We start from the raw sequence: 15,029 nt of genomic DNA on the forward strand, positions 1-15,029 counted from the left end.
AACACTCAAATAAGAATTCCACTTTTTAAAATTGAGTAAAAGAATTGATGAAACAATTGCGGGAACAGAAATTTACATAGCCAAATTTACTTATTCCCTTTTGATATGGATTTCGATGTACAATAGAAATGAAAAAAAAAGTGGTAAACTTAGGTCAGAAATGCATACAGATGGAACATTCAAGTTCATTAAGCACGAAAAGTAACAGGTAAACTATCATTTAAGGTAAGTTCGATTATTATTGTTAAGAATGCTAAATATACGTTAACAATTTGTAAACTAGCTATTACTGCATTTTAGATAAAGTGCTAGATGACTTTGCGCCCACCAAAAATAGAAAATTTCACAATTACCTACATATGGTCACTTGAATTTGAAAAGAATACTCATCAACCAAACAAAATAATATGTCTAGCTAAGGGGTGTCCTTTAGGATCTTTCCTATTTTTTGCCAACCTTCTTAAATTTTCTCTCAATTTAGACTTCTAACAACACTTATACATGTTTTCCCATCCCCTTCATCATTTTATTCTCAGTCACTAAGAAGAGAGAATATTCTGAATATCTACAATTTTCTTAAAAACTTTCTTAAAACGATTCTCGATCTTTCATTTTAAATTTTCCTGCTAATACAGTTTGGAATGCAAGTTTTTATTCGATTTTATATTTGTTTTAAATTACAAAAATAGTCTCACCCTCGAATACCCCATTCCCTAAAGTCAAAATTTTTAAGAGCATTTCTTGTTTAATATTTATTGGTATTTTTTTAAATTCTTAAGCAATAAAAATTTAGAATTTGACTCTTAACACTTTAAAGCGAATGAAAAGTTTATATGAAGCAAAAATTATCTGACAAAGTAAAAAATTTGGAAACAAAAAATAGTTTTATTTAGCAGGTTAAGTACTAAGTTGACGATTCTTTAACAGTGTTTCCTCTATGATTAATTACACTTTGAGTTGTATTTTCTTAGGGCGAGTGGCTGTTATTTTTCAATTTAATAATAATCATGTAACTAAGATTTTAATTTATCAAAAAAATAAAATCCATAATTCAAGGTTTCTAATGAAAAAACAAAACTATACTCTCTGAGTCACTAAATCAAAATTTTAAGTACTCATTGCTGCCAAACAACGGAACTATAAATGAGTTAAATTCTGTATATCATATACAAATTAATTTAGATTATAATATTTTATTTTTACCATTTCTCTTTCGTACTGTTTTTATTCTCCATATTACTCCTGATTTTCTATACAAAAAAAGAAAAAAAAATGAATGAAAAGAAGAGAAAGAGACAGGGAGGGGTGTACTTAATAACTCACTGCATTTTGCATTGATTTCACATACAATGAATGTTCTGACAAGAATAATTGATGCTTTACAAAATAGCAAGATTTCAGGCATATATTTTAACTTGAATGTCCTTGAAAACATAAAATTTTTTTACAATGTTAAATTGCTGTTCCTATTTTACGTAAGTTTTTGATTCACTTTGAAATGCTAACAGTAATTTTATGAATTTTGATTGCCTTAAAATTCAAAAAATACCATTAAATATTAAACAAAAAATTCCCCTAGAAATTTTTTAATTAAGGGATAGGGCACTCCAGGAAAAGGATGCTATATTTGTTATTTAGAATAAATATAAAGGAAAAAACTCACGTTCCAAACTTTAATAGCATTCTTGTCATTTGGAAGGGGTAAACCCTCTTTTAAGGGATTTGGAATAAACTGCTGAGGGGGGTGGGAAAACTCGAGTTGTTGGAAGGCAAAATTGAGTAAAAATTTAAGAAGATAGGCAAAAAATCAAAAATAGAAAAGATCCTAAAAATTAAGATTCGGAGAAAGTTTAGGAAAAATTATAATAATTGAGAAAAAGAGAGGGATTTAAATAAATTTCAAGCTTCTATTGATTATTCTTTTCCATTTTTTCAGTTGAAGTACCGAGAGAGACATTATTCCCATATCACAATTCTTTAGTTTATTGCCCAAAAGACGTAGCGTAGAACAGGGGTTTCCAACCCTATGCCCGCAGGCACCATGACGCCCGTCGATCTGCCTAGGTGCGCTCGCTGCTTGTGCCCCACGATGAAATATTTCAGTTTTCCATAAAATGCTATGCATTTTTTTTGCTTTTTTAATATTGATGATAAACACAACCAGAATGGAAATCGCCAGGAAAACGACCTCCATCCCCACAGATATAAGCAAAGCACAAAGCAAAATATAGCTGACATATTTTCCACTCACGCCTAGTCTTCGTCACACTAATTTCTCACACCTGAAATTAAATAAATCGGTCCATTTTTATGGTTACTGTACTACAAAGGCATTTTGCTGAAACTCGTGTCGGGAAAATTTCATTGAAATAACGTTTATTCGTTTTTCTACTTCTTTTTCGATTCATGGTTTTAGTGTTCATACTTTTTGTATACAGCGTTTACTTCCTTATTATTTCTAAATACTTCCTTTGTTCACACTAAAAGTTGTGGATCAAGCAGAAGACAGTGTACCTATAATTTTAATTCTGAATGGGAAGAAATCATATTGCTTCGTCATTCAAAAGGTAAATATGTTTGCTTGTTACGTGGAAATAGTGTTGCGGTGCCGAAAAAACATAATGTTCAACGTCATTTCCAAACAGTTCATTCTACTTTTAATACGAGCTATCCACTAAAATGTGTAATTCGAAAAAAGAAAATAGAGCAGTTAAAATAAAATCTTTCGGTTCAACAGTCACTTTTCACAAGTACTAAGATTAAATCTAAAAATGCCACTATTGCTTCTTTAAAAATTTCTCATATGCTCGCAAAGAAGAAAAAGCCTTTCTAGGATGGTGAGTTGCTAAAAGACGCATTTCTTACTGGTGCTGATTGCTTATTTGAGGGATTTTCCAACAAACGTGATATCGTGTCAGCAGTACAAGATTTATAGTTATCAGATAATACTGTTACAAGAAGAATAAGAGCCTTTTTAAAAGATATGCAAATGCAGTTGAAAAGTGATTTGGATATATATGTGAGAGGTTCTCACTACAATTTGACGAGTCTAAGCAGACACAGCGTAGTTAGCAGCTGTGGTGAGAATGGTATTTATTGATTTTACAGTAAAAAAAGAGCTACTAAAAAGATTGTCCATGAAGGGACGGTCAACAGGTGAGGATATTTATAAACTATTTATAACATAAGCAAGTTTGATGAATATGCATCTCCAGAAACTGTCTGCGATAGCCACTGATGGGGCACCAGCAATGGTGAGAAACGTGAATGGTTTTATTGCTCTCTGGATAAAATATGGGTCATTTCCAGATTTTATGTCTATCACTGCATTATCCACCAGGAAGCTATGTGCGTTAAAGTACTACTATTTGGATACATAATGAAAATTATTAAATAGTCAACTTAATTCAAGCAGCTCCTTTGCAACATCAACTTCTCAAGGCCCTGTTACAAAATGATGGTGATGCTGACCCCATTTTACATGCGCTGGCTTAGTAAAAGCAGAGTACTTGATAGATTTATACATTTAATTGAAGAAATAAAAAATTATCTTGCAGCCAAAAATAAAACATTTTCCTCTTTGGCTAGCAGCTTTGTCTTTTGTAACAGACATAATGGAAAAACTAAATAATTTAAACTTGGAGCAGCAGGAAAGGACAAACATATAGCAAGAATGATAGGAGCTATAAACTCAATCAGAGCTAAGCTAGTTTTGTGGATATCAGATTTGAAAATGAAATCTCGGATCTTCAGAATGACATTATCCTCAAAACTATTATATCAGATGAGAAATTCTTAAATTAGTTAAGAGAAATAAATTTCCATTCTTAAAAAGAACAGCATATAAAATAAAGTCACTTTTTGGTTCCACATACTTGTGTGAATCATTGTTTTTGACAATGAAAATCATAAAATCAAAATATAGATCACCAGTTACAGATGAACACCTTGACGATTGCTTTTCCAGCAGGAATTTCAGCATATTCTCCCAATTATGAGGCGCTGGCCAGTGAAATGCAATGCCAAAGATCACATTGACTGCATTTTAAAAATAATCTTTACACTTCATATGTTTCGCAAACAATTTAGTAATCATTGATTTTACACAATAATATTAATACTAATTATATTCATATGTTAAATTAATTTTTAAAATTAAATTTTTTGTGTATTATATGTAGTGTGTATTACAGGGGTGATTGCGAGCCCAAGTCAAAATTCCGGAAAATTTCTTGAGTAAAAAAAAAAAAAAAGAGTTTAAATCGAAAAAAATTTAAACAAGATTTTTTCCTTTTTCTCAATATTTCTCAGTTTACTTAAAATATATTTAAAATTTTACACATACCTATGATGACCTGGAGAAGTAATTGAAATTTACAAATATGTCTTTCTTTTTTGAGATATGTCTTTTTTTTTAACTGATAGAAAATGATTATTAATCTTGAATATAAGCTTATAAAGTATCTTTCTGGCTCTCCCTTACAAACAAATAAAATAAACTGTGTTTTTCAGTTCCACCTTTGAAAATTTGATTTCAGGAAACTTTTGTGATCAAGGATTTTTTTAAACGTCTCAACCTTCAATCTCCGGAAACTTCCGGATCACTGTTAGCAAAAAATCAGGATTTTTTCCGGAGCACAATCAGCCCTGGTATTATTACCTATGTCTACCAACTATAAATTTATCTTGAAAAAATAAATGGTGCCCGCCATTCAATCGATATTCTGGTATTTGCTCTTAGGTACAAAGAGGTTAGGGATCTCTGGCATAGATAGATAACTTGTAAAACATTTTCTTGAATTTTCAAATATGCCATCAGAATTTGTTTTAAATCTTAAACCAAAAAGAGGTTATATGCAAAGAACTTCAGTACCCCAAAATGCATAAACATACAAAAAGTAATAACTCCTGCCAATTTTTCTTGGTAAAATCCTCTATTTCCTAGATTATTAATCTTATTTAAAAATAAAAAAAAATTAAGGAGATTGAGCTCAAAATTTTTGATCCAAAATTTGGGATGTCTTAAGTATTGTGATTTTATTTTAAAATTTGGATTACAGTAATAGGTATTCTTCTGAAATAATGTTTTTGTCTCCTTCCTTCCCTTTAGTAATAGATGAGTTTTTCAGGTGGAAAGAATAGCCGATGCACTTAGATAATAAAGAAAACAACTTATCACTTATTTAAAGAATAACAAGGTAACATCAACACCTGCACACTGGTACAGAGGCTAATCATTCATCATCAGAGGCATTAGCATTCCATATATTTTGTAAGCCAGTAAGAAAATATTAAAATTGAAATGCAGTGGTTTGCAAAAAACTTCTGTTAAGTGGCAAAAATTGAAATAGATAATGCAACAAATTTTACAATTCTGACAAGGAAACAATCAAGAGTTAAAAGAAATTTTTTTCTTATAGACAGCCATGAGAAATTTCCCTTTAACAGCGCGGAGTATTTTCTTGTACAAAATACCACAAAAAAGGAAATAGAACAATCAGAAATGTTGGGAAGAATAATTTAAATATTCATAGAACCTCTGTTTTAAATTAATTTTTGTAGAAATTGTTTGGTATTCTTATATAGTCTAGATAATCATGCTGTAATTTTGCAATAAAGCTAAAACAGGAGCATCACCAATTTTAATAAAATTGTAAGTATCAAAAGTTATCATTCATTAAAGCATGCAAAATTTAAAATTTTTTAGACTCCAAAACAATTAACAGCAAGACCAGTTCTTTTGCCCAGAATAACTCATAGTTTTAATCTCATTTACTCAAAACTTCTTAATATAAACACATGCAGAATACAATGTTATGATATCAACTTATTTTTTTCAGAAATTGTCTTTAAAACTATTTTTTTACAAAATATAATATACCTGTAACTTCATAGTTATGCTGAATTATACTATTTTGCTTAGTTTTCTGTTTTTCAAGCTGAGAGCTTAACTCTTTAGCAGAATGCTTTTGAAGACAAGCTTGATTGCAAAAATCCTTGATTGTAGGTTCTGTTATCACAACAGGATGTTTAGTGATTTCACTCTCACAGAAAGCACAAGTTACCTGGAATACTCATTTAATTTAAAACATAAAACAAACTAATATCTGTGCATAAATTAATCAATAAATTAAAATACACTAAGTGCTATGCAACTTGTAAACCACATCTTTAACTTAAAACAATCCTGCCCCAAAAATGGCTCTAAGTTAAAGAAGTTTCAAATTATTTCGGCCATATATACCAAGCATTTCACTTCAGTGACAAAATGAAAATGTTTTAAAGTTCTGTCATCAGAAAGAAATAAGTTTTTTTCCTTTTTTTTTCTCAAAAAAAGCAGTAAAAAATACACATAAATCTTGTTTCTATACAGGAAAAAATTTCTCCTAAAAAGTGTTTTTAACATGCATTTTTAATGGTTTGTTCCAGAAATGACAAGTTACTTCCACAGTGGCAAGAACCACAGAAAAATTCATGAAAAAAAACAGCCCAGCGAGAATTCTGTTTTTATTTTTAACTTTTTACAAGAGAAAATATATATATATAATAAAAAGAGCAATAGGTCAAAAAATATGAATGCATTTCAGAATAATGGTATGGCAACATAAATTTGAATTGAAAAAATTAAAATTACCAGGAAATAATAAATTTATTGATGTTAATTTGATATTTTTTGTTAAAATTTACAAAGCAAATGTACTGTGCGTCGAAAAAAAAAGGACTTTTATGTAATGATCGGATCTTTACGTTCTAGGACTTACTCTTAATGGGTCGAGGGGGTGACCTCAAATATGCTAACTAATAGGTGCAGACAATATTTTAAGTTACAAAATCACACACAAAAATGTACTTTCGCTGAATAAACAAAACTTTTTTTCCGGTTGATTCAGATTTCTGATCGCCAAAATATAAGGAGTAGCAATAATCTGGGAAACATGGTCCCAATAGTTTGGTCTGGATAGCGCTCCAAAGTTTGGACCCCTTAATGTTAATTTTACTTCTAGGGTACTTCCCTGTATCTTGAGAATGTTTTAAGCAAATTGAAAATTTTTTGCATACAATTATAAATTTTTTTTATCTTAAGATAATTCCACGTAAAAAATAACTTTTAGTAAATATTTATTATTTTATTTAATAATGGTCAAAAAAATTTTGAATTGTAAGGTAATGTAATAAATTTTTTTCATAATTTTAAAGATTTAAATTTTAAATGGCAAAATACAAAATTTGAGCGAAATTGATCGTATAGTTCTTGAGAAACTGAATTTCAAAAAGTCTGAGATTTAAAATTCGATTTCTCAGGAACAATTAGTTCGATTTTGCTCTAATTTTGTATTTTGCCTAGCAAAATTATATTCTTTAAAATGAGGCAAAAATCTGTATTCCTTAAAATTTAAATTTTTTTTCCACCATTGTTAAATAAAATAATAAATATTTACTTAAATTATTTCTTGCATGGAATTATCTTTGGATAAATGAATTTTATCATTGTGGGCAAAAAATTTTCAATTTTAAAAAGTTCTCGAGATATAGCGAAATATGCAAAATGCAAAATTAACAATAAGAGCTCTAAACTTTGGAGCACTCTCCAGATCAAACTATTGGGACCATATTTCCCATATTGCGACTACCCCTATATTCTGGGGGTAAGAAATCCGGATCCGTAAAAAAAAAGGTATGTTTACTGAGAGAAAGTAAGTTTTTATGTCTGATTTCGTAACATAAAATAATGTCTGCACTTATCAATTCGCATATTCGAGATCACCCCCTGGAGCCTAGAATGAGAATATTCGATCATTAGATCAAAATTTATTTAGGGTGATCCTTTTTTGTGCACTGTACAACAGTAATTCATTATTAGATTGTTTTTAAGTTCAATCAAATAAAAAAATACATAAAAGTTTCCTAGTATTTTCTACTTCTTGTTAAATTAATTGCCTTTGAAATTGATAATTACCTTTGAATTGATAATTACCTTTAAAAATGCAATCTTATAATCATGTAGACACATTTCAGAACAAAAATCCTTCTTTTGGTGATCAACATTCAGACAATACTTCAGTTCTCTCTTTTCTGAACACCATGCACAACATGGCTTAGTCCTACCTTTGCCAGAACCTTTAAATAAAGAATTTGAATCTAATATTTTATGAAACTTTAAAAGGTGCAAACTCATTTAAGAAGTAAAAAGTATTTCTAAAAGTTTAATAAATTATCTTCATACGACAAGTCCTTTTTTCAAACCACTCTCAAAACAGGATGGATAGGTTGTAGGCTAACTGAGTAATCCACCACTTTGTAAACAGTCTCCATTATTCTGCTATGTGCAATGCTTACTGAACAGAATTCTCACTCAACCACTCAATTTAAAAAAGAAAAAAGGACTTTTTAATGACTTTCAAGGATCTAAAATCAAAATTTTTAACAACCTACTCAGTAATATATTTAGAATGCTAAAATACATGTCAACCTACAATTACGTTGAAGTAGAAATTGTATATAATTACAGCACAATGCTTAGTTGACAAAGAAAAAGCATATATTAAGTTTATCAATTTTACATTGTTTAATATGTGTAGTCCACAGCTACCACAATGTGGTTTGATAGTTACATTGCTGCTTCAAATCAGTTTTAGGACTATTTTTCCGTTGTGACACGTGTATTTTTCGTATGTGTGTTTGTTCCGACTGTGGTCCATTTTCTTAAATCACACTACAACCAGTTTACAACTGGAAATACCATTTAGGAATAGGAACTTGGGGAGGTGGATCCTAAAATGTTACAACAGCAATGAAGCCTGTTAATGAGGGCCTGTCCAAAAATAAATTGAATAAGTATGTCAGAAATATACAAACATAGACATAACGTCGGGGTGAGGGCACATACCCCCCCCCCATAATTTTCCTAAGCTTCAAAATTTTTTAAGGTTATTAACTTTTTAACCCCCAACAGTTATTTTTTAATTTAAAAGACTTCAAAAATCAAAATTTTCGGATAGTTTAAATATAATTGAACAAAAATATTTTATAATTATCACGTATACGTAAAAGCTTTCTTAAAAACCAGTTAAAGATTTTTTTAAGGTTGTTACAATTCGAACTCAATGAAACAAAATTTAAGAACAATCAAACAATTTTCCAATAAAACAAAATTCAAGTATTATTATTTTTTTTTTTTTAAGATAATTATAGGTAGTGGCTATTTCAGTTCAGTTTATGAACAATATATTTTTTTTTAGTTGTAATTATTATTTATCAACACTTTACATTATTGTCAAAGTGTTTCAGTATCATTTTAATTGCTAGGAGGCTCCGCATACCAACCCTCGTGGTTGCCTTTAAATTTTTAATTATTCTTAAAAGTCGATAATTTTTTTTAAAAAAGATATTTAAAAAAAAATCATTTGTTTATATAATAATTACAGTTTCGTGCAAGAGCATTTTGTTAATCACAACAAAATGAACTACTACTTGAATCTTAAAAATATTCAACTGTACTTGAAAAAAAAAATACAGAACATGTGCTACAATAAGAAGAAATAAATGCAAAGTAATTTTACTTGTTAACTATCTATAATGATAACCTACGGAATTTGGGCAGAAATATGAAAACATTTCTATACTAACTCTACGTAAAAAATTTTTTTTAGCAGCAGTCTTTTTAAAAGTGCTTCTGTGGGAAAATTGCAAGCACAATTTGAAAAATCAGGCTTGAAACTTTTAGAAACAGCGTCTTTTTTTCAGCTATGCAAAATTTACACTGAACAAAATAAGGATAGGAAGTTAAAAGCTTTTTTTCTATTTTCAAGACCACTATAATTTTAAAATCATTCTTAAATAAATATTGCAATCCTATAGAATGATTTCAAAATTTCTGGTATTAAAGCTAGAAACAAGTTATTAACTTCATCTTATTTTGATCATACAAATTTGCATGGGTAAGAAGAACATCATTTCTAAAAGCTACAAGCATTATCTTTCAAATTATGCTTACTGTTTTGCCATGTAAAATCTTCCAAAACATTTGTTGCTAAAAGAAATATTGTAACATAGTTAGTTTAGAAGTGTTTCCATATTTTTGTCCAACCCCTGTAGACTAAATAACTGATCGAATTTGAAACGGTTTTTATCTCCCTAGAATCTTGTATTTTTAAAAATTTTGACACAAATATTAGGATTTACATCTGGCAACATCAAAAGTCTCTCACATTCATTTTTTATATTTTATTTATTAACTTTTTCTTTTCTGAAATCAAGTCACGTGTGAGCTTAATAAAAATCTTGAGAGAGATGAATAAATTTTTATTCAATAATGAGTAAACGGTTATTATTTAAAACAAAAAATTCTTTATAAAATCTCTTGAGTAATTGAGAAACTAAACTAATTGAGAAATTTTTTTAGAAACTTTATGTAAATATCTTAACCTTTATAAGAATACTACCTTTGCCAGTAACTCCAGCCATCATTTAAAAATCTGGGCTTGTCTTCGAACACTCATATTCTAGAAAAAATAAAAGCAAAATAGTAAATCAAATGCAGAAGAAATAAGAAGCATTGATTGCTAGAAAGTAAGATCCAAAACAATTCAGATTTACAGAAGAAGAACTAATCTGTGATTTCACTGAAAAGATCAAAAATATCTATTGTGATATTTCAATCAATAAGAATTAATTTTAATTATTAACAAAAATGTTATAAAAAAGTAGAAAAAAACCAGATGTATCATGTAAATATAATTTTCTTCTTCTTTTTGCTAACTTTTCCTTTCAATTTTTACCTGATTGAATGATAGAATATCACTAATTTGGAGTGCAGTAATAAAAATAGAAGTTCCTCTTATTGAGAGTTTGCTTTTCCCTTTTACTCCCAATCCTACCTCTTTAGGTCTTATGTAATTTTTTATTAGGTCTTATACACATTTTTTCATAATTATGTAGTGCAGTAAAAAAAAAAAAAGGTAACCAGTAATTTTTTGAGCTGGCCAGCAATAAAAATGAAGCTTTCACTCACTGAGAGTCTCTTACCATCTTAACACGAATTTTCAGGGTTCATTCCAGGTAGGATTCACACACTTTAATTTACTAAAAAAAAACTGAATTATAACTTGCATGGGGACAAGTGATGAAATAAAACAGTGCTCAAATATAACAGTGGACCACTATAAAATATCAATTGATTTAAAGAGATGCTATGCTGTTTCAGTTTTTTGATTTTGCTTTTTGGTCTATGTTGATTATTTTGTAAAAAATTTATTTACTTTAGGCCCCAAACTGCTGGGTTCAAAGACAATACTTTACAATTTAGAGATATTTTTAGAATTAGATTTTCAGTAATTGAATAGTTTATTTTTTTTATATGTATGATTTTTGGGATGTAAAAAAAACTAAATAATATTAAAAATACACATATTTTTGCACTTGCATCTAAAAAAAGAATTGAAGCACTTTTTTAAAAAAAATTAACAATAAGTTTTCAAATTACACTTTTAGAACTGTTTTTAAAAAAAAAAAAAAAAAAAAAAAAAAAAAAAAAAAAACTTTTTTCAATAAAATTCAGCTAAATACTGAAAGGTTAACAAATTACTCATAGTATTCCTGTTTCTTGGAAGATAAACATGTTTCATTTAATGGATCAGCCTTCAATTAATGAAAAAAACTGTTTGGATTATTTTAAGGGGCTCAACGTTAGTATTTAAGTAAATGTGGAATGATTTTTAAAATTTTACCAGAGGTAATTTTGACACAAAGTGAAAAACCCAGAAAATTTTAGATGCAAATACTTGATATCAAGATATCAATTTTTATGCCAAAAATATTATTGAAACAGTTCTGCAAACTACATGTTTCATATAATTTTTTGAGCTAAGATTTGTATTTTGATTACCAAACAATAAAGAATCCTTTACAAATCAATGAACACCCTTAGGCAACTAATTTGAGAAAAAAAATTAAATCATTAAATCTTACAAGAATCCATTACAGGAAAAAAAAAGAACTTTTTTGCAAATGACACAGATAATCTATAGTTAACAGTTACAACCTTTTTAAGCACTTTAAAAAAAAAAAAATCATATTTTAGCTAGGTACATCAATGAATATATTTCTATGTTGAAAGTTCTTGATATATATTCATAGAACACAAAATTAATAAATTACAAAAACCTTTTTGAAAACTTAACATAATTGAGATTAAAAAACAACAACAACTCAATTTTGAAAAACAACTGTATTCTGGATTTTATTGGTGACCACAAAATCATTTTATGTCTAATTTTAATTATTAGACTCAATGAGGAATTTGCTCACTTTATTCTTTACTTAATTCAATTATGTTAAAATTTGCTTGTTAAATAAAAATTTGTGACCTTCGTAACTCAAGGGGCTAAAATATGCTTAATAATTACTATTAATGAAATGATTAAATCTGACAAAAAACAGAACTTTAAAAAAATAAATTGCACTGGTCTATTAAAAAATGTGGTTTGGGTATTTAAAAAAGTAAAGTAAAATTCAATTCTTTTAAAACATTACACTAGTCTAATACAAAGGAAATTCTTATGACATACTAAGAGTTTTCCATGAAGTATTATTACTTAGATATTAAAATTGTTCAGTAATTTCAACTTAAATATCAAAGTTTTTTAATCAATAATTTACTAAATAATATCGATGTATGTACAACATATTGTCATCTTAAAAGATTGAAACTAGAAAATAAATAAAAATATTTTCAGTGAATGAAAAAAAAAGAAAAGAATATGAATGCAGGATAAAGGGTTGATGTAATCACTGTTTTTGACATATATTTTTAGAATACTCGTCAAAAATGAAAACAAAATTATATACTAACAAAAGTTAAAATAACCTCTTTTAATCTTTTCTTAATTTTCTCCTTCACAACAGGTTTTCATGCTTTTAATAGTCTTACTCAATATTCATACATTAGATTTCATTAGTATTTTTTAAACGGATTTGATCATTTCCCAGTGCTCCATTCCTACATCTGTTGAAAGTCACAGTATTTCAGCATTGATAAAATTTAGTTTTTCATTCAGCTTGCCCCCCCCCCTTTACGAAGACTTGTGTTCTAGGAAAAAAAATTTTAACACTACAGCAACAACATCTTTTTGGGGGATAAGATTTCAGTATTGGTACCTGCAGCAATAATCCCGTCGGGGGGGATATTTCGGAATCGTGATCTATATTAGAATAATTGCCAACTCTTGGCAATTTCCAGGCAGCATCCTGCAAGAAACATCACAGAAAGGGACAAACTCAAAGGGTATAGCTCATAGCCACCCCCGGGCAAACCTCTGCCTGATTTTTTTTTTTTTAACGATTTTCTCATTTAAAAACAATTTAGAGTCTTGATTATTGTAGTTGGTGTGGCAGATCACAATACAGAAATATCCCCATGAAGGTGCTAAGTTTTGGTGACAAACCAGGAATGGCATGTGAGAAATAGAAGAAAAAAATATCATAGAAGAGGATAAACTTGAAGGATGTACCTTTTGTCGACTCCTAGGAAATACTCAATTTATTTTTTAAAAATATAAACAAATACAAAAACCTTTGTAGCCATTTGAAGATTGTACCTGTCACAACAGTCACCAATTCCTATTAACTCTCATAGTTTTCTTAGTCATAGAAACTGGAGGAAAAATCTCTCTCTTTTTAATTTTTAAGAATGGCCTTGTTTATTACATTTTAAAATTAGACTTTATAACATACATTTTATGCTGCATATATTAGACATATTTCTATATTAGTACATGTTTGCACCATCTTCAATTGCCAAAGGGGTTTTGTACTTGCAGTAGTTTGGGTGAATATGGCTATAAGATGGGTATGGCTATAAGGGTATATGGCTATACCCTTTAAGATGGTCCCCTTCCATGATGTTTTTTTCAGTACTGGCTCTCACCAGAAGGATTTGGCAACTCTTTTGGGGCAAATATTGATACAGAAAACTGCCCCTGTTAAGCTAAGTTTGAAAACATCTGTTCCACAAAATAAGTCAGACATATGGATCAAGGCTATAAGAAATTCACACAAAAAATTAAAATATTTGGTAGGTATAAAAACTGAATTAAGGAAAAGCTTCCAATTTATTGATAGAAATATTGCATTCATTTCTGCTTTACTTATAAACAGATCATATAAAATGCATCACTTAAAAAAAATTTTGTACCCAGGTAAATTTTCAAAAGTAGCTTATTTTTAAAAATAAGTTCCTGTCTAAAACTTAGATTGCCAAAAAAAAAAACAAATTTATAGATGAAAGAAGATAACTTAAAGACATATATAATTGTCAATGGTGTTCTGGTTCAGAATATCAAAATGATTTTATTGTAAAATTTATATTAATTATTTGCACTTATTCCTAATTTTAATAGAAGTTTTGAGGGGGTTAATAACTATTGAACATTATGTACAAGCAATAACTTACATATTGATGAAGTTGTACTAAATTACTCTTCAGTAATTAATTCAAATGAAAAAATACCCAAAGTATAATCAGATTTTACTTCAAGATCACTCTTAATTACATTAGTTTCTTTTTTTAACAATTATTAATTCATTTACACGTGTAAATCAAATGCAGACAATTTTATTCGGTTTTTAATTTGATCAACACACATAAATAAGATATAAAATAAAAATTATATTCGATGATTTGTTTTCATGAGTCAACTCGATTTTTCATATTGTAGACAATGCTATTTAGATTGACAACATTGTTTTGTTTTCAGTTTTCAAAGCACACAACCGGCATCTAGTAAATAAAAATAAAGACACAATAAGTATGCTACGCTCTATACAGACCCATGTTCTGATTGGATAAAATTATCCAAGAGCCATGATTTTCTGCGCATGCGTTTTTATGTCTATTTTTTATGCGCGTAAAAATAACAAGTCAATCTCACTGCATGCGATTCACGCACTTATGATTGCCGGCGAGAGCGAATGAAACTCTGATTGGTGAAACACTCATTGGTGGTCACTCATTCTTACTCAATTGCAAAGTG

General features: G+C 28.8%; 1 protein-coding gene across 3 annotated transcripts in view; it reads right to left on the reverse strand.

Annotated features, from left to right (window-relative positions):
- The window catches only part of Scm (Polycomb protein Scm), a 66,711-nt gene extending 51,872 nt beyond the window's left edge, over window positions 1-14,839 (reverse strand). Inside the window, exons 1-4 of one of the 3 annotated variants that reach the window (XM_016070190.4) lie at window positions 14,450-14,839; window positions 10,443-10,502; window positions 7,976-8,118; window positions 5,882-6,065 (exon numbers count right to left, since the gene is read on the reverse strand). In XM_016070190.4, the coding sequence (XP_015925676.1) occupies window positions 5,882-6,065; window positions 7,976-8,118; window positions 10,443-10,467 (352 nt within the window). In that variant the 5' untranslated portion in view covers window positions 10,468-10,502; window positions 14,450-14,839. Of the gene's footprint in view, window positions 1-5,881; window positions 6,066-7,975; window positions 8,119-10,425; window positions 10,503-11,011; window positions 11,065-14,449 lie in introns of those variants that run through there. The other 2 variants (XM_087155633.1, XM_071188096.2) reach the window with 2 other exon arrangements.
- Between the last annotated feature and the right edge of the window lie 190 nt (window positions 14,840-15,029).

The sequence above is a fragment of the Parasteatoda tepidariorum genome, chromosome 12 (assembly GCF_982258835.1).
Source record: "Parasteatoda tepidariorum strain Cologne lab strain chromosome 12, Ptep-v5.0, whole genome shotgun sequence".
Lineage (NCBI taxonomy): Eukaryota > Metazoa > Arthropoda > Arachnida > Araneae > Theridiidae > Parasteatoda > Parasteatoda tepidariorum.